Genomic DNA, 19,567 nt, shown 5'->3' on the forward strand with positions numbered 1-19,567 from the left:
GGCAAATGACACAAAAAGCTGGTTTCCCTTACAAAATCATTGGGTTTCCTGCAGGTAGTACGTTAAGCCCTTCAAACGTCCAAAGTGTGTAAGGCCCTTTCTGCTTGTGTTTTTGGTTCCTGAAAGAAAGCCGGTGATAATATTCTTTGATTAACTGGGAACTGTGTCACCAAGTTTGGTAGGAAGTGTCTGTTAGTTCTGAGGACTACCAAGTCCTTGTGTATTTGAAAGTACGGCTCCTGGACTGTGAGTGCTTGCAATTCACTAACTCTGCATATTGATGTGATTGCTATCAGGAAAGCTGTTTTTGAGGGCGAGTGATTTTATATCCAATTTGTGTATGGGTTCGAATGGTTCCGCCATTAGCTGTGTTAACAGTGTGTTCATGTTTCACAAGGTGTTGGTGCTAATCTTGGTCGTGCCACCATTTTTGATCCCTCTAGGAATCTCTTTACTACTGTAGATGTAAAGAGGTTTGTTCCCGATGTGGCCTTAGTGTAGGTCACTATTGTTGCCAGATGTACCTCTAGTGATGCATAAGTAAAGCCACAGTCTAGCAGGTGGGTGAAATATATTAATACGGTGTCTTGATGTGTCCTTGAGTCCATTCTATTGTTGCTTGTGCAGCAAAGAAAGTATATTTTCTGTAGGAAGCTGGCCTGACGTGTGGTGAGCACCTATGGTCACCTTATACGAGGTCCAGGTATCCCCTTATTAGTGAGGTGTAGTCAGTGTCTAGGAAGCCAATGCTCTCTAGAGGTAGCTGTAGATGAGCAACCAAGACTTATCTAGGAGACATGCGAAGCATATGCAATACCACTATAGTCACACAGCACTTAAACACATGAAAGAACCACACACTGTTACAAAAATAAAGGTACTTTATTTTACTGACACAAACACTAAACACTATATAGGCAAAACCCCAACTGTAGGTAAGCAAAATACACTATTATATGTACAGTAGCAGTCAGGAATTAGCATAGAAAAACAGAAAGGGAGCACTCTGCCTCACATTCCAGCACGCAGTCAGCCCCAGTGCACCATGGTAAATGTAGTACAAATTCGTTTTATATCCATGAAGTAGACTGTAGTTTTTCACCGTAGTAGGTGAAGCAAGTGCTGTAAATCTCTGGACACGTGTTTCTGGGTTCAGCCCTTCAGCAGCAGAGAGCAGCAGGTCTACCTCTCGGGTTGCTGGAAATGCTACCAAACGTCCTCTCAGGTCTGAGTACCATTGGCACGCAGGTGCTACAACCAGGGCTTGTCAGCTCACTGGCTCAAGGGAGCCTTTTCAAACAAGACGCAGTTGGGAGCACCTTGCCTCACACTCCAGCATGCAGTCAGCCCCATTGCATCACAGTAAATGCAGTACAATGTCATCTTTACTTCATAAAATAGTCTAATTTTTACCTTAGTAGGTACAGCTAGTGCTGTACATCTCTGGACTCGTGTTTCTGTTAGCATAGAATGCACCAGAATACAGTGAAAGCAATGGCCAATACTGAAGGACTGGGGGGATTCAACCTTATACTAAGAAAGTGGAATGCGATAGTCGGGCCTCCACCCAAGGAAGTTGAATCGGTAGAGGGGAGCTGGAGGAACTAGGAAACCCAGAAGGTAAGTTAACAGAGTGCCCCCCAGCGACCAGGAGAAAAGAGGTAAGTAACTGTGCATGCTGAAGACTCGTCTCCCTCAGAGGATGCACAGCTATGAGAATGTTGCAGTTGCTAGTAGAAGCCAGGTATACAATGTTGCAGAGCAGAGTCGTCGCTGTAGCTGCAGAATGTAGATTCCTGTGAAGTCAAGTTGCGGTTCCAGTGGACAGAAGTTGAAGTAAACGTTGCAGAGAAGTCCTGCTGGAGTCTTGTACGTCAAATCTGAGGACCCATCCAAAAGGGAAACCTTAATTAGCCCTAGTAAGGTGACAACCTATCAGGAGGGGGCTGTGATGTCACCTGCCTGCCCTGGGCACTCAGATGCACCCAGAGACCTCTGCCGACTGTGGATTAAAAATTGCAGAATCAAGTGGCCACCTGGAGGAGCTCTGGGCACCAACCCTAGGGGACAGGGAAGTGGTTACTCCCCTTTCCATTGTCCAGTTTCGCGCCAGAACAGTGGCTGGGGGTCCCTGAATTGGTGTAGACTGGTTTATGCAAGGAAGGCACCAAATGTGCCCTTCAAAGCATACCAATGGCTTGGGGAGTCTACCGCTCCAAGGCCATGTAACACCTATTACCAAAGGAAGAGAGTGTTACTCCTCACTCCCAAAAGAAATCCTTTGTTTTGCCTCCCTGGGCTTTAGCTGGTCAAGCAACTGGAGGGCAGAATCCTGACTAAGGGATAGCAGAAGCGTGGGCTGCTCAGAAAACCCCAGAAAGGCAGTAGGAGCAATGCTGGGGGTCCTCTAAGGAGCCTTTAGAGGGCATGGAAACATACAACCAATACTGACAACAGTACTGGTGTATGATTCCGACATGTTTGATACCAAACAAGTCCAGGTTCAGAGTTACCATTACGTAGCTGGACATAGGTAGTGTCCCATGTCCAGTACACACATAAAATGGCTTCCTTACACTCACAAAGTCCAAGAAAATGGAGCTGGAGTTCGTGAGGGCACCTCTGCTCACGCAGGGGTGCCCTCACACACAGATACCTGCACCCTGCCCTCTGGGCTAGGAGGGCCTACCATAGTGGTGACTTACAGTGACCTGGTGCAGTGACCTGAAGTGAAAGGGTGCATGCACCTTTTCACGCAGGCTGCAGTGGCAGGCCTGAAGACACATTTTGCATGGGCTCCCATGGGAGGCTTAATACATGCTGCAGTCAATGGGGAACCCCTGGTACCATATACTAGGGACTTATATAGGGGCACCAGTATGACAAATGCGGGGTGTGTGAAGCGCCAGCAACCAAATTTAGAAGGAGAGAACATTGTCAATGGGGTCCTGATTAGCAGGATCCCAGGGAACACAGTCAAAACAGTGACATCAGGCAAACTGTGAGGGTAACCATGCCAAAAAGAGGGTATTTTCCTACATTTTCCATTTGAGTGTGTAGCATTTTAGTGTGCTTGGCTTCCTTGCTTTCCCCATGATTTCCATTGTTCTTTGAGGACTTTGTAGGCATGGAGAGAAGAACCTTTTGTTGATGTCCCAAATTAAAGGGCGCTCTACCAGTGGGCTTTCTATTGGGCATGCCTCTCTTATATGTGCCCCATGAACTGCAGTGCTCCAATTGCTCTCACAGCTTTGTTGTCCCTTTTTATCTGTTGCAGGGCGTACTCTACTGCCTGACCAAAAAGCACGCCTCCTGTGAAGGGCATTTTAACTTTGGATACCTGTACCTCCGGCTTGAAACCTGAGATCCTAAGCCATGGGTGTCTTCTCAGGATTGATCCCTTGCACATCTGTGTACTGGCTGTATCTGTTGCATCTAGCGCTGACATTAGGCATGTGTTTCCAATGCCTTGCCCTTCTTGTATAAACACACTGGCCCTCTTCTTGTATTCCTCTGGGAGGTGTTGCATGAGGTTTTTGATTTCCTGCCATTGCAGGTGTCCAGAGCAGTTCATGAGGGCGTTGGAGTTGGCTGTTCTCCATTGTGTAGAGGCCTCCCTCTCCATTTTTCTTCCCACAAGGTCCAGCCTTTTGCTTTCGTTCTCGGATGGCGGTCCCATTGAGGTGGATACGTTTTCTTTTTCATGCAGTGGGGACGTTAATGGACTCTGGTGTAACATTGTCTTTGATGTAATTTGGATCTTGAGTGGAATGCTTATGTTTTCTCCATTTTTGCCCTTGTACTGGCTGGTTTCCTAAAGGCCTCTTTACCCTGACCCAGGATGCAAGGCAACATGGGCAAATATAGAATTACCTTTTGGGGGGGCAATAAAGGGTCTGGGAGGAAGCGTAATCCCTCCATCTCTTCTTCTAGTTGTACCCCAAAGTCTTTAGCAGCTCTCTTCACAAGACTGTTGTATATGGACAGGTCATCTGGTGGGGATGGTCTCAATGTATAATTGTTTGCGCCTCCTTCAGGAGGCTCAGAATCAAGATCTTGCCATATTTTCTCGAAATGACTGGAGTCGAAGCCCTGAGCATACTCTGAGTCATCGATTTTGAAGAACTCCTCCTGTTCTCCCTCCTGGGGTTCCGGGGTAGCCGCTGCTTCGAACACTGACTGACCCTCCTCCTTGACCGTAGCTGTTGAGTGTTTTGCAGGGATACAGAACTGTTTCAAGGAATTGTTGAATTCCATTTTCCATTGAATGAGAGGTGCTATTTCTGTCGCGAGCTTCCCCTTTTTTCCTTTGGAACTCTTATGCCCTTAGTTCTGCTTCACCCATTGGAGAAGGATTCCTTTTTGGTGTTGTGGACTCCAGCGTCTGACGCTCTCACCTTACTCTCTTGCTCCTTAGCGATTGAGGGCTTTTGTCGAGTCTTTCAACTATGTCTTTAGCCCTTAGGTATCCTTTGTCTGGGATCCGTGTGGCTCTTTCGGCATTTGCTGACCTTTCGTTTTGGCACTGGGGCTGCTTTAGGAGGTTTGTCTGCGAACTTACAGTCTGCGCCTTTTGGCCGTTTTACCTTTTTTTCTTTCTGCGTCCTTCAACCCCTTCTTCTGCGGCTGGATCTTCTCTGCTTGGGACTCAAAGATTTTGACATCCGAGTCTCCCCTTCTCTCTGGTTCGGCCACCTCCACTATCTCCTCTACATTACTCCAAAGGCCTAGGTGTCAGAGTGATTCCTGCTTGTGAGCCACTGCATTGGTGTGGTGGTTGAGTCTTAGCCTGCGTCGTACCTTTAGAGTCTTTGGCGCAGGCCTCACAGTCGCTGTACTTGTGGTCCTTCGGTAGGCAAAGGTTGAAGACCTCCTGGGGGGTGTCTCTTTGCAAACTTGTGATGGCAATTGGGCCAAAACTGAAAAGGTTTTTTTCCCCCATGACCCTTTCTTGTCCCCTCTCGTATCACTCTCCGTCGGTGATATGGTTTCCTTTCCCCGTGGTGTTACCGATAGGGCTCGAGGACGTTTGCCGGCAGTGTAACTCAGAAGGTGCAGGGAGGTCTTGCTGATATTTTCATCTCCGTCAACGTCCTCTTTGGTCTGTTAGATGTTTTTCAGCTAACACTTTGCAAAAAATTTGAAGATTTTTTCGGAGCTCCTCCTATGCCATGCATCCAGACTCAATGGTCGAAAAATAATCTGAAGATGGAGACCACGCACAGAAACATCCGGGGCGCCATCTGACATCACACAGAGGGCTGACACAGCCCCAAATGGTGGTTGACAATGCCTCCAAGAAAAGAAAAAAAAAGGCTTCATGCTGCTAAACATTAACTATAATAGTAGTTTACAACACCATACAAATAACAGACAACTTAGAGACTCAACAAGACAGCTGCTATTTGCAAGTATGACCATTGGGCCCCTATAATTGGTCTTTTCTGCCCACATGGGCATCCTCAAACTGCTTGACTGCTTCACATCAACTCATACATACATCAATTTATAACAACTGACTCTATTAGATCACCTCACCAAAAACTCTACTATTTGTGGTGTGCCCCCAGGACCTCTTAAAAGCACCCTTGATGTTATTTCTACTTCGAAATTAAAGCCTCTCCTTTCACCATCAATCAAGAGTAAATTAAACAATGCACAGAAGTGTCACCAGCAACAACACAAGGTGCATTAGTGCTAGTAGTCAAAAGGTTACTTGAGATCGTGAGGGACCAGTGCAAATCTAAAAATGTAGGCTGACCGCGATGGAGTGTAGGCTGTCTACAGAACCCACAAAGAGTCCACTGAAACAGTACCTTTGATGGAGCAAAGCGTCAACATCAAGGGTATGATGTTGATGTGTCAGTTTTTGCAGATATCAGCTTACGATTGGGGGGTGTACCTCAGGCAAGGTTAATACTCACAGATGGCAGAGTCCAACAGCACCAGCAGAGATGAAAGCTGTCTTGGATGTTTCTGAGAGTGTAGAGAATGGGTTGGGGGGGGTAACATACAACCCCATGGAGAATCTTGGGTTTGAGGATCTATAGAACAGATCCAGTCCTTCTCACTCCAGGCAAGAAGCAGCAGGTTAACAAAGCAATGCAGTTGCAGAGTGACAGTCCTTCTTGACAGCACAGCAGTCCATCCTGGCAGAATGTCCTTGGCTCCAGTAGAGTTCAGATTTGGTGGGGTTTGGGGTCCAGTACATATACCCAAATGTGCCTTTGAGGTGGGAGAGACATCAAAACGGCCTTTGAAGATCACAAGGTCCCTGCCTTTCCTTCTCTGGCTCCAGACACTCTACAGGGGTAATGCAGCCCTTTGTGTGCGGAGAGGTACAGACCTATTGAAGTGTAAGCGAGGCAGTGCTAGGCCCCATCCCCCCAACCCATTAAATGGCCCATTAAGGCCCATTAAGTCACACCTAAGCTCCTACTGTGTATGACTGCCTAGAGGGAATGCACAAAGCCCAGCTGTCAACAACTCCAGGTGCGTATTCAGAGAAAGGCAGAGAAACAGAATGGTGAAAGTAAGAAGATACCAACTTTCTAAAAGTGCCATTTTCAGACTTACAATTTAAAATCTGACTTCACCATAAGCTGTGATTTTAAATTGTGAGTCCAGAGACACCAAACTCCATATTTCTATCTTGTACCATTTGGAAATTACACTTAAAAGCTGCTTCAAGATAACCCCAAGTTTACACTATTGGCGAGATAGGCCTTGCAGTATTGAAAAACAAATTTAGTAGTTTTCAATGCCTGAACACATCAAACTAAAAAGTACATGTCCAATCTTTTAAATACACTGCACCCTGCCCTTGGAGCTAATTAGGGCCTCCCTTAGGGGTGACGTGTAATAAAAAGGGAAGTTTGAGCCTGGCAAGTTGGTGCACCTGCCAGGTCAAAATGGTAGTTTAAAACTGCACAGAGGCTCTACAGTGGCAGGCCTGAGACATGTTTGAAAGGTTAATGTAGTCTGTGACACAATCAGTGCTGTAGGCCCACTAGTAGCATTTAATTTACATGCTCTTGCTACATATAGTGCACTTTACTAATAACTGACAAGTAAATTAAATATGTCATTTGTGGAGAACCTAATGTTACCATGTTTTAGAATACGAAGCACCTGCACTTTAGCACTAGTCAGCGGTGGTAAAGTGCACAGAATCCTAAAACCAACAAAAACAAGGTCACAAAACAAGGAGGAAGGCAAAACATGTGGGGATGTCCCTTCAGAAAGGGCCATTTCCAACATTAGAGCACTCTAAGTGTCCCTCAAAAATTGGATATACGTACAAGCTTTGTTCCAGAAGGTAAACAGGGTTGTTCTGTTTCTGGGTGGCGGGAGGCAAAAAGGACATGTACATTCAAGACTTCTATATGCGACCTGGTCCGGATGGGCTCGCCGTCACTTAGGATGCATTTGAGTGCTAACTTACATCTGAAGGAATTGACTATTAAAGCAGTCCTTAAAGTGTCATTTTCAACTGTTCGCAAGGTTAGTCAGTTAAAAGCTTGAGAAATTGTCACTAGGTTCTCTAAATCACTTGAAGAGAATGCGTGAATGTGCAAATATGTAACAATGAAAACATAGGAAACCATAACATCTAGCAATGATTTGGCACGGTTTACCTTGCAGAAAATCTGTAAAAGTAGGGGCCAGATGTGATCTTCTGACATAAAAGTCTTTGTCATATGACTGAGGAGATGGTTAACTATTCTCAAAGTAAAAAAGGTTATGCAATATTTGGTTGCACTCAGGCAAGAAAAAAGGAGTGAGCAGTTAGAAAGCTTTCGTTGGATTGCATTACTGATTTGAGTTCTGAGGTAAGAGCCAATGGGTAGTCATATAATCAGAACACATTTGCACCCTTTTCTCTTTTGCAGGCACCCAGAACACCCTGAGTCCTTCCACAAGACAGCTTCAATGATAATGTAGACAACCATATAGCTTAGATTTCAGACATCATTCTATATCATACTGTCACTATTGTCAGTCTCACCAGCAATCCTAGGTGTGAACAGATCAAGTAACAAAGGTAAAAATAATAGACTGTTTACCTGTTGTAGACTTTCACCATTTCCTATACTGAGGGACTCTGTTGATTTGTCGACAGGACTGAAAAATAAAGAAGAAAAAAAAAACACAATGAAAAGTAACCAAAGATTCCATTCAAGGCAAAGAGGTGAAACTAGAAACCCAAAACAAAACACTCAAGTACGCTTTAATTCATGAGCTATAACATCTCAGATTTACAATCACATGGTATTTTACATAAAATTACATTCTGACAGCAGTTATCCTCTGAGATACATCATTCTGAATATTTCACAAAACCACTTGTGAAACTTTCAAACATCAGCAAAAATCACAATGCATTTCAGTACAGCATCAAATTTAAGCCAATCAATAGCCGGTGTGTATCCATAAATACGTAACATTATTGCACAATGACAGCTGTTCATCAACAGTTTCCATTTTGAAGCTGGTCACCATGCAAGTCCTGTGACTCACATTTGAACTTTTCAATAAACATGTTTGACTGCTGAAAGACTTGAATTATTTTCAACAAATCTGCAAATTTGCAAATTCTGCACTACAGAAAATGTTTTTTTTTAGCAAAGTTGAAGATCATTTTTAAGCACCAGATGGGGGTAAATATAAACAGAGAAGTGTAGTAAAATTGGAAGAAACACTGTTACTCTTTTTGGCACTAGAATTTCACAAGGACGCAGCTGCCATTTTGTTTTTTAGAGAACAAGCAATTACTGATAAGTCAAAAATTTCACAAAGCAATCAAGGGTACAGGCATAGGTAGGATTCACTGGTGGATCCCTGCTGACACTTGCCTTTAGCACATCTAAAGGCAGTGAGTAGTACAGAATGGGTCCCCTGCAGGCCAACACAGTAGATCTAAAACAATTAAAAAAACTAAAAAAAAAACTAGAAGTTCATAGAAATACGTTTAAAGATTAGTCATGGTTACAGCAAACACAAAATCTAAAAGAAAAACAATGAATTTTGCCAGTTATGGTATGAAAAGCACTTCATACCCCAAGCACCTGAATCAATCAATCAGGATTTTTAAAGTTCAGCTTACCACCTGATAGGGTATCCAGGGCACTTGCTGGTCCCGGAGGCTTATTTGAACAGCCGAGTCTGGAGGGTCATTCGGAATTCCGGAACTGAGGTGATGGCCCGGAGGTGCGCAGGAAGGCTGCTTCAGGTTTTTGCTGCAATGTGAGAGAAGGCGCGTCCTCTACTTCTGCTTCGGTGGATGTAGTGTGGTTAAGTTAGAGAGGCAGAGCATAGTCTTCTTGGCAGTTGGTGGAAGTTGAGGTGGTGGTCAATGTACACGGGTCCTTGGTTGTGTAGAGCCTTGTGTGCGTAGATCAGCAGCTTGAAATAGCATCTATTCTGTGCAGAGAGCCAGTGGAGTTGCCTGAGGTGGGGTGTGATGTGGGTTCATCAGGGAAGGCCAAGGATGAGTCTAGCTGCTGGGTTCTGTATGTTCTGAAAACTCTGTAGTTGGTGTAAGGTGATTCCTACGAATAGGGATTTGCCGTAGTGCAGTTGGTTGGGGATGTCGGCCTGTGTCATGTGTGTAGGGGCAACCACTTGAAGATCTTATGTAGCAGGCGCAAAGTGAGGAAGCAGGTGGAGGAGATAGCATTGATTTGTGATTTCATGGTGAGCTTGTTGTCAATGATGGTTCTGAGGTTTTTGGCATGATCAGAGGGAGTAGGTGCGGGTCTTATGTTTTGATAACCACCAAGAGTCATTCCATTTGTTGCTGCTGTTGCCAAAGATCAGTACTTCAGTTTTGTCTGTGTTCAGCTGCAGGTAGTTGCTCTCCATCCAGTTAGCGACGTTTGTCATGCATTTGTGGAAGTTGGTTCTGGTAGTGGTGGGTCGACTGAGTGAGAGGATGAGCTGGGTGTCGCCTACTTAGGGAACTATGTTGAGACCTTGGGATCTGATGAAGTTGTTGGCCAGCAGGGTCATATTTGTGTTGAAAATCGTGGAGCTGAGGGATGAGCCCTGGGAGACACAGCAGGTGTTCCCCTTGGGTTCAGAGGCAAAAGGTGGGAGGTGGCTCCCCTGGGGTCTTCTGGTGAGGAAGGAGGCAATCCATCTGAGCACATTCCCTCGGATGCCGATTTGGCAGAGTCTTTCAATCAGCATGTGGCTGGATACAGTGTTGAAGCCTGCCGAGAAGTCAAGGAGGATCAAAGCTTCTGTTTCTCCACAATCTAGAAGGGATGATGTCAGTGGCTGCGATCAGGGCAGTTTTGGTGCTGTGATTGCTGCGGAAGCCGGATTGGGAGGCGTCAAGTAGCTGGTTCTGCACTGGGTAGGTCATGAGTTACTTGTTGTTCATCAATGGGAATGAGAGCATGGAGACTTGCCAGTTGTTTTTGGGGTCACTTGGGTCAGCGGAGGGTTTTTTGAGTAGTGGTCTGACTTCGGCGTGTTTCCAGGATTCTGGAAATATTGCCGTGGTGATAGAGGTATTGCTCAGTGAATTGATGGGCAAACCCCAACTTTGCTGAAGGCAAGTGGGGAAAAAGTCCATCTATATGATAACAAAAATATTGCGAGGTAACTGGGTATGTTATGTTGTGTTGTGTGCTGTATACCCATATAACAAGCGGAAAATTGTATTGCTTTTTAGGTTTCTTGCTCGCAAAACCGTATCTAGACATTAGCTGCGACTTAAGAGAATTATCTACATTTTATACAGTGGCAGTAACTTTTGATGCTGTAGTAATATTTCCTCTTTGGAGGAATGGGTCAGCACACAGACGATTGGCACAGTACCAGATTTTACCATGTGGAAGGGTGTTTCCAACTTTGGCAGGAATTCCACTTTTGTGCAGAGGACCAGCTTATCTGGGGAAAAATGAAGTATATCACTACTCCAGGCAGTGCCAGCAATTCTCTAACTCGCCGCAAAGATATTACTATGATAATAAATGCCATCTAGATGTTGAGCAGATGGGGAGAAAAGGAAAGCTGTGCACGGGCTTAAGGGAGTGCACATCTCTGCATGTTCTTTTCAGTGGCCAACAGATCGATCCAGGGTTCTCCATAGTCCTGAAAGATGCACTGTGCCATCTCTGAGTGCAACTGCCATTCGTGAAGCACTAGATATCAGATGGGTTTGCCAGTCCTGGCATTTAAAGATCTGTCAGGTATTGGGGGTTATAGGAAAGTACCCTCTTTCTTGGCATGGATACCCCATTCTCTGCCTATTGACAGTGTGTTTGACTGTGTTCACTGGGATCCTGCTTACCAGGACCCAGTGATTATGCTCTCTTCAAACTTGGTTACTTACACCCCACATTTGACATACTGGTGCCCCCATGTCAGTCCCTAGTATATGGTACCCAGAGCATTGAGGTACCACAGGATCCCCATGGGCTGCAGCATGTATTATGCCACCCATGGTGATCCCATGCAAAGTATCTGCAAGCTTGTCATTGTAGCCTGTGAGAAAGGGTGCATGCACCCTTTTCACAACAGGTCACTGCAACAGGTCACTGCAACAGGTCACTGTAAGTCACCCCAATGGCAGGCTCTCCTAGCCCAGAGGGCACGGTGCAAGTACCTATGTGTCAGGGCACCACTGCACTAGCAGAGGTGCCCCTACGAACTCCAGTTCCATTTTCCTGGACTTCGTGAGTGCGTGGACGCGATATTATGCTGTACTAGACATAGGTCACTACTTATGTCGAGCTACATAATGGTAACTCCGAACTTAGGCATGTTTGGTATCAAACATGTCGGAATTCTACGGGAAGTATGATTTCATGCACTCTGTGGGCTCTTTAGAGGACCCCAACATTGCTCCTGCCAGCCTTCTGGCGTTTACGGAGCAGCCCCAGCTGCTGCCACACCTCAGACAGGTTTCCGACCTCCTGCTGCTTGATCAGTTCAAGCCCAGGAAGGCAGAACAAAGGATTTCCTTGGGAGAGGAGGGTACCACCCTCACCCTTTGAAAATAGGTGTTACATGGCTTAGGAAGGGGAGCCTCCCCAAACCACCGATATGATTTAAGGGGCATTTATGGCGCCCTCCATGCATAAACCAGTCTACACCAGTTCAGGGACCTCCAGTCCCTGCTCTGGTACAAAAATGACAGTGGAAAGGGGAGTGACCACTCCCCTGTCCATCCCCACCCCACGGTGGTGCCCAGAGCTCCTCCACAGGGTCCCTGGGTTCTGCCATCTTGAATCCAAGGTTGGCAGGGACACCTGGGAGCACCTGAGGGACCAGGTCAAGCAGGTGATGCCACAGCCCACTCCGGATGGGTGGTCACCTGGCTAGGTGACCAATCCCACTTTCAGGGCTATTTAGGGCATCTCTCTTAGGAGGTTCCTCAGATTCGGCTTCCAAAATTCCAGCAGGACTCCTCTGCAACCTCCACTTCGACTTCTAGCAACTGGAACCGCAAATGTACCCTCCAGGAACAGAATCTGCATCCACCACGAAAAGGTGAGCATTTTGAATTTTATCTTCTGGAGGAAGAAGTTCAGAAGGCGTAGCTTGAGGATGTGGTTAAGGTCTGCACGTCCTGATCTCTGATGCCAGCACTACTGTATCGCTTCCTTGTTTGCTGCTGTGAGCAGTCTAAAGTGGGTTTCCAGCAGCTGTGTGTGTGTGCGGGGGGATTGTTGTGGGGGATATTTCAGGGTTGGTTAGGAAGTTGCCCTTGGGAGGCCTGTTGCTGTTGAGGCATGTATTGTCGCTACTGATATCCCCTTCCAATACCTTGAAAGGGGCAGTGTTTCAGTGGGATCTGCCAAAAAGATGAAGAAAGGCCCAGAGAACAAGTGGTGGCTTTGCTCTCTTAAAATCATTCTAGGGCCGAGCCTGCCTTTGTTCTGAACAGCCTGAAGCCATCAAAGCTCATGTCCTGGAACAACTGCTAGGCATATGATGAAAAGCGTGTTTAGCGAATCCAGGCATGAAGCCACAGCACGATGCTCATCCAGATGGTCCTAAACAGGCAGCCGGTCGTGTCCAAGCCAGAATGGATGCAGTATTTTGCTACTTCCCAGACATCTGTGATTAGGTGTTGTAGGGTTGACCGCCATTTGGGACAGTTGGCAAGATGGCTAACACACTGTACCATAACACGTGCAAATATTTACCCCAGGAGAGAGGAAGTGTTGACAGAACTGAGGGCAAAGCTTGTAGAGGAAATTACAAGTTCCCATTTACTTAGATTACCTGTGAGACGGAGAGGAGGGGAAAATAGGGAGGCTAGGCACGCCAGGGTCAGGTCTATGCCAACCTGCAGATTGTCTGGTTACTGCAAGAGGTCTCAGATGGATGCAGGGAGGCGAGGCTGATGTCTGTAGAGGTGTCAAGACCATCATCAGGGTCCCTATAAGTAGCTATCATCTGCATCCAACATACAAAAGGTGACAGGAGGAATGCTTTCAATATTTCTCAATACTGGCAATTACACAGGGCTGCATTCTAGCCCATCTTTATTTTGCCCACTATGCCAACTCGGATTATACTCAGCCATACACAATCAGTCTTGACCATGCTCCAATAGGAATAGTCCAGCCTGAACTGCCAGGACAGGCCCTCTATTCAGCCTACAAGCAACCAGAGACCAGTTTTGCTTTGATTGGGGCTTGTCAGTCAAGTGTCGCTTGATTCCAGCGGGCCAGTGAGCATGGGACTTACGTCTGGCATACCCTTGCTACTGATGGCACGATGGGAGGAATGCTTGCAATAAGTCTAACAACTGGCAATCGTTCTGTGTACCATTCTAACCCATTGTTCTTTTGCTCACTGTGTCACCTCAATTTGGACCTTCTGTGGGTTTGATATAACACCCTAAGTGGCAATGGTATGCCCAAACATGGGTCTTGCTGGAAGGTATGGGCATATCCCCGTTCCATGATTTTTAAGTCCAACTGGTACAAGCTACTGCCTTCCAAGCCTTCATAAAGGAAGACACCCTCCCTCCAATTCACTGCAGATGATCCTGAAAGGGAAAGCAGCTTTCCAGTCGTGGAGGGGGGTGTGTGGAGGAGGCAGGGAGGGGTGGGGGGTGTCCAACTGCTTAAATTGCCTACCTTCTCCTCTAACTCTGCATTGCTGCAGAAATAGGTTTGTCTGCTAGAGGACTGTCAGGAAGAGCAGATGTTGGTGAAAGGGAAATCCCTTAGAGAAGTCATGAAACTTCTGAGACTGATGGTAGTATTGTGCGGGTGATTGCAGCCCCAAGCCAGTAGTCTCACCCAGCTAGAACCTCTGTAAACCTAAGTCTGCTTAGTCTCCAAACAGACAAGACCCATCAATTGGTATGTCCATAAAATGTACCACTGGAGGGGTCCTGCCCATCCTTCACCACCTCAGAAAAAGGTTTTTAGGATATTTGGTAAACATGTGTTCAACGTGTGCCATATCTCACAAGGCATGGGTACAAATGGCGTCCAGGCATCTGGCATTCATGGACCTCAAGACAAATCTCCTAGCAGAGTAGAGTTTTCCAAATCACCTTAAGTTCTTGGGATTCATTGTCCAAGTGTGACACATGGAACAAAGCTGGAAGGAGGATCTCATGGACCCAGCCTATGCCACCTCGTAATGAGTCAATGAGAAGTGAAGCAGTGGTGAGCTTGTCCTAATGCTCCTTAAAATGATCAAGCAAGTCCTGGTTAAAACAGTAGTAATGGTTCAGACAATGCCAAAGCAGGCTGCAGAACCTCAGTCAGTATGCTGGGCCTAGGCTTCATTGTCGGCAGGGGCAGTTTTGCTAACTTATTTTTGACAGAGCGGAACAAAGTCATTCTGTAGAGCCAGCCCTGCAGGGCATTTCATCTCAGTCTCGGGGGATGTGTGCTGTGCACTATACTTTCCTTCCTAGGAGTAAAAGAGTTGCTGGAGTCTTCAATGGTTGTGTATGCGAAGCTACTGGCAAAGGCACCTGGAGATGGTGTCTTTAAGGGCACTGGTGGAGGAGATACTAGCAGAGAGCTAGGCGGCAAAGCAGCTCCTGCTAGCAGCAGAACAATACCATGAGTTCCTCTGGGTTCAAAGGTGCCAAAGGCAGACCCTCCAGCAGAAATCCAATGGAGCCCCAAACAGCTCGTGGGACCCAGAAGCATATTAAAGGGGAATCTCCCACCCCTCCCCTTGCCAGGACATAATCATCATAAAATAGAGGAATTTTGTCAGGTTGGCTCCAGGAACCAAGGACTCCAGGTAAATCAACAGGTGTTGAGAATGGCAAGAGGACTGGCACTGACCCTGGAGCCAGAGGCAGAGCCAGCAGTTCACTGTAATGGGCACCATGATGGGCGCTCAAGTTAGCAACACAGTCAGAAGGGGACCCCTTGGGTGGAGTGATGTTAACAAGATCTGGGACCCAGGACTCCAGTGGATGCAGAGCACGCTGAGGTGGCCTGACGATGTACCGCTAGCAAAGTCAAGTGGTCCTGATATCATCTTTTCTTCCTTTTTCTTGTATTTCAAGAACAAAACTTGGAGGTGGTCAAGGGCCCTGGCAAATAAGGAAAATGTCACTTACCCAGTGTACATCTGTTCGTGGCATTAGTCGCTGCAGATTCACATGCTGTGCATAGTCCGCCGTCTGATGTTGGGTCGGAGTGTTACAAGTTGTTTTTCTTCGAAGAAGTCTTTTCGAGTCACGAGACCGAGGGACTCCTCCCACTTCGGTTCCATTGCGCATGGGCGTCGACTCCATCTTAGATTGTTTTCCCCGCAGAGGGTGAGGTAGGAGTTGTGTATGCTAATAATAGTGCCCATGCAATGGAATAAATACGTATGTACAAAATGAAGGTTTAATGTAATATATTTACAAATGTACAAATGTTCAAGATCTACTTCTAAACGGCTACAGGCTCCTGGGGAGGAGGGTGGGCGCATGTGAATCTGCAGCGACTAATGCCACGAACAGATGTACACTGGGTAAGTGACATTTTCCGTTCGATGGTATGTGTAGCTGCAGATACACATGCTGTGCATAGACTAGTAAGCAGTTATCTCCCCAAAAGCGGTGGTTCAGCCTGTAGGAGTGGAAGTAGTTTGAAATAAAGTTCTTAGTACGGCTTGACCTACTGTGGCCTGTTGTGCAGATAACACATCTACACAGTAGTGTTTAGTAAATGTATGAGGCGTAGACCATGTTGCTGCCTTACATATTTCGGTCATTGGAATATTTCCGAGAAAGGCCATAGTAGCACCTTTCTTTATGGTGGAGTGTGCCTTTGGTGTAATAGGCAGTTCTCTTTTTGCTTTAAGATAGCAGGTTTGGATGCACTTTACTATCCATCTGGCAATACCTTGTTTTGAAATTGGATTTCCTGTATGAGGTTTTTGGAAGGCAATAAATAGTTGTTTTGTCTTCCTAATTTCTTTTGTCCTGTCAATGTAGTACATTAGCGCTCTTTTGATGTCTAATGTATGTAGTGCTCTTTCAGCTATTGAATCTGGCTGTGGGAAGAACACTGGTAATTCCACTGTTTGGTTTAAGTGGAACGGTGAGATAACCTTTGGTAAGAATTTTGGATTTGTTCTTAGAATGACCTTATTTTTGTGTATTTGAATAAATGGTTCTTGTATGGTAAACGCCTGTATTTCACTTACTCTTCTTAGAGATGTGATGGCAATGAGAAATGCAACTTTCCACGTTAAGTATTGCATTTCACAAGAATGCATGGGTTCGAAAGGTGGACCCATGAGCCTTGTCAAGACAATGTTGAGGTTCCACGAAGGAACAGGTGGTGTCCTTGGTGGTATAATTCTCTTTAGGCCCTCCATAAACGCTTTAATGACAGGTATTCTAAATAGGGAAGTTGAATGAGTAATCTGCAGGTAAGCAGATATTGCTGCGAGATGTATTTTTATGGAAGAGAAAGCTAGATTTGTTTTTGTAAATGTAGTAAATATCCTACTACATCTTTTGGAGATGCATGCAATGGTTGGACTTGATTATCATGGCAGTAACAAACAAATCTTTTCCATTTACTGGCATAGCAGTGTCTAGTGGATGGTCTTCTAGCTTGTTTTATGACCTCCATACACTCTTGTGTGAGGTTTAAGTGTCCAAATTCTAGGATTTCAGGAGCCAGATTGCTAGATTCAGCGATGCTGGGTTTGGATGCCTGATCTGTTGTTTGTGTTGTGTTAACAGATCTGGCCTTATGGGTAGTTTGACATGAGGTACTACTGACAGGTCCAGTAGTGTGGTATACCAAGGTTGTCTTGCTCATGTTGGTGCTATTAGTATGAGTTTGAGTTTGTTTTGACTCAATCTGTTTACTAGATATGGAAGGAGAGGGAGAGGGGGAAAAGCGTACGCAAATATCCCTGACCAATTCATCCATAGAGCATTGCCTTGAGATTCGCGGTGTGGGTACCTGGATGCGAAGTTTTGGCATTTTGCGTTTTCTTTTGTTGCAAATAGATCTATTTGAGGTGTTCCCCAAATTTGGAAGTAAGTGTTCAGGATTTGGGGTGAATTTCCCATTCGTGGACCTGTTGGTGATCCCGAGAGAGATTGTCTGCTAGCTGGTTCTGGATCCCTGGAATAAACTGTGCTATTAGGCGAATGTGGTTGTGAATTGCCCAATGCCATATTTTTTGTGTTAGGAGACACAACTGTGTCGAGTGTGTTCCCCCCTGTTTGTTTAAATAATACATTGTCGTCATGTTGTCTGTTTTGACAAGAATGTATTTGTGGGTTATCATTGGTTGGAATGCTTTCAACGCTAGAAATACTGCTAACAATTCTAGGTGATTTATATGAAACTTTCTTTGATGTACGTCCCATTGTCCTTGGATGCTGTGTTGATTGAGGTGTGCTCCCCACCCTGTCATGGAAGCATCTGTTGTTATCACGTATTGTGGCACTGGGTCTTGGAAAGGCCGCCCTTTGTTTAAATTTGTACTGTTCCACCATAGAAGCGAGATGTATGTTTGGCGGTCTATCAACACCAGATCTAGAAGTTGACCCTGTGCATGTGACCATTGTGATGCTAGGCACTGTTGTAAGGGCCGCATGTGCAATCTTGCGTTTGGGACAATGGCTATGCATGAGGACATCATGCCTAGGAGTTTTAATACCATCTTTGCGTGTATCTTCTGTGTTGGATACATAGCTTGTATCACTTTGTGAAAATTTTGAACCCTTTGTGGACTTGGAGTGGCTATCCCTTTTGTTGTGTTGATTGTCGCTCCTAAGTATTGCTGTGTTTGACGCGGCAAAAGGTGTGACTTTGCATAGTTGATGGAGAAACCTAGTTTGTAAAGGGTTTGTATAACATAATCTGTGTGGTGTGAACACTTTGTTAGCGAGTTGGTTTTGATTAACCAATCGTCTAGATACGGAAACACGTGTATTTGCTGCCTCCTGATATGTGCAGCTACTACTGCTAGACATTTTGTAAAGACTCTTGGTGCTGTTGTTATTCCGAATGGCAACACTTTGAATTGGTAATGTATTCCTTTGAATACGAACCTTAGGTATTTCCTGTGCGAGGGATGTATCGGTATATGGAAATACGCGTCTTTTAGATCCAACGTTGTCATGTAGTCTTGCTGTTTCAGTAGTGGTATTACGTCTTGTAACGTGACCATGTGAAAGTGGTCTGATTTGATGTAGGTGTTTAGTGTTCTGAGATCTAATATTGGTCTCAGAGTTTTGTCCTTTTTTGGTATTAGAAAGTACAGTGAGTAAACTCCTGTGTTCTTTTGTGTTTTTGGTACTAATTCTATTGCGTCTTTTTGCAGTAATGCTTGAACTTCTAGTCCTAGAAGGTCTATATGCTGTTTTGACATATTGTGTGTTTTCGGTGGGACATTTGGAGGGAGTTGTAGAAATTCTATGCAATAACCATGTTGGATAATTGCTAAGACCCAAGTGTCTGTTGTTATTTCTTCCCATGATTTGTGTAACTGGCTTAGTCTTCCCCCCACTGGTGTTGTGTGAAGGGGTTGTGTGACCTGTGAGTCACTGTTTATTTTGAGGGGTTTTGGGACCCTGAAACTTTCCCCGGTTTCTTGGGAATTGGCCCCCTCTGTATTGGCCTCGAAAGCCACCCCTTTGATATTGTCCCTGGTAGGTAGGTGGTCTGGTTTGTGAGGTGCTGGCTTCTGTGGCTTGACCTCAAAACCCTCCTCTGAAAGTTGTTTTGCGAAATGTGCCAAATGTGCCTCTGCCCTGCGGGGAATAGAGTGCGCCCATGGCTTTGGCTGTGTCAGTGTCCTTTTTTAATTTTTCAATTGCAGTGTCCACTTCTGGGCCAAACAATTGCTGTTCATTGAACGGCATATTGAGCACTGCCTGTTGTATCTCAGGTATTAAGCCAGATGTGCGCAGCCATGCGTGCCTCCTTATTGTCACAGCAGTATTTATTGTTCTTGCAGCTGTATCTGCTGCATCCATAGAAGAACGTATTTGGTTGTTGGAGATATTTTGCCCCTCTTCAACCACTTGTTTTGATCGTTTCTGGAATTCTTTGGGGAGGTGCTCGATGAGCTGTTGCATCTCGTCCCAATGGGCCCTGTCGTA

General features: G+C 45.6%; 1 protein-coding gene across 6 annotated transcripts in view; it reads right to left on the reverse strand.

Annotated features, from left to right (window-relative positions):
- Positions 1 to 19,567, reverse strand: part of CNOT4 (CCR4-NOT transcription complex subunit 4) — a 534,336-nt gene that overhangs the window by 209,534 nt on the left and 305,235 nt on the right. For all 6 annotated transcript variants that reach the window (XM_069227948.1, XM_069227951.1, XM_069227949.1 and 3 more), the window contains one exon: positions 8,067 to 8,124. In XM_069227948.1, the coding sequence (XP_069084049.1) occupies positions 8,067 to 8,124 (58 nt within the window). The remainder of the gene's footprint in view (positions 1 to 8,066; positions 8,125 to 19,567) is intronic.

This window comes from Pleurodeles waltl, chromosome 4_1, assembly GCF_031143425.1.
Source record: "Pleurodeles waltl isolate 20211129_DDA chromosome 4_1, aPleWal1.hap1.20221129, whole genome shotgun sequence".
NCBI lineage: Eukaryota > Metazoa > Chordata > Amphibia > Caudata > Salamandridae > Pleurodeles > Pleurodeles waltl.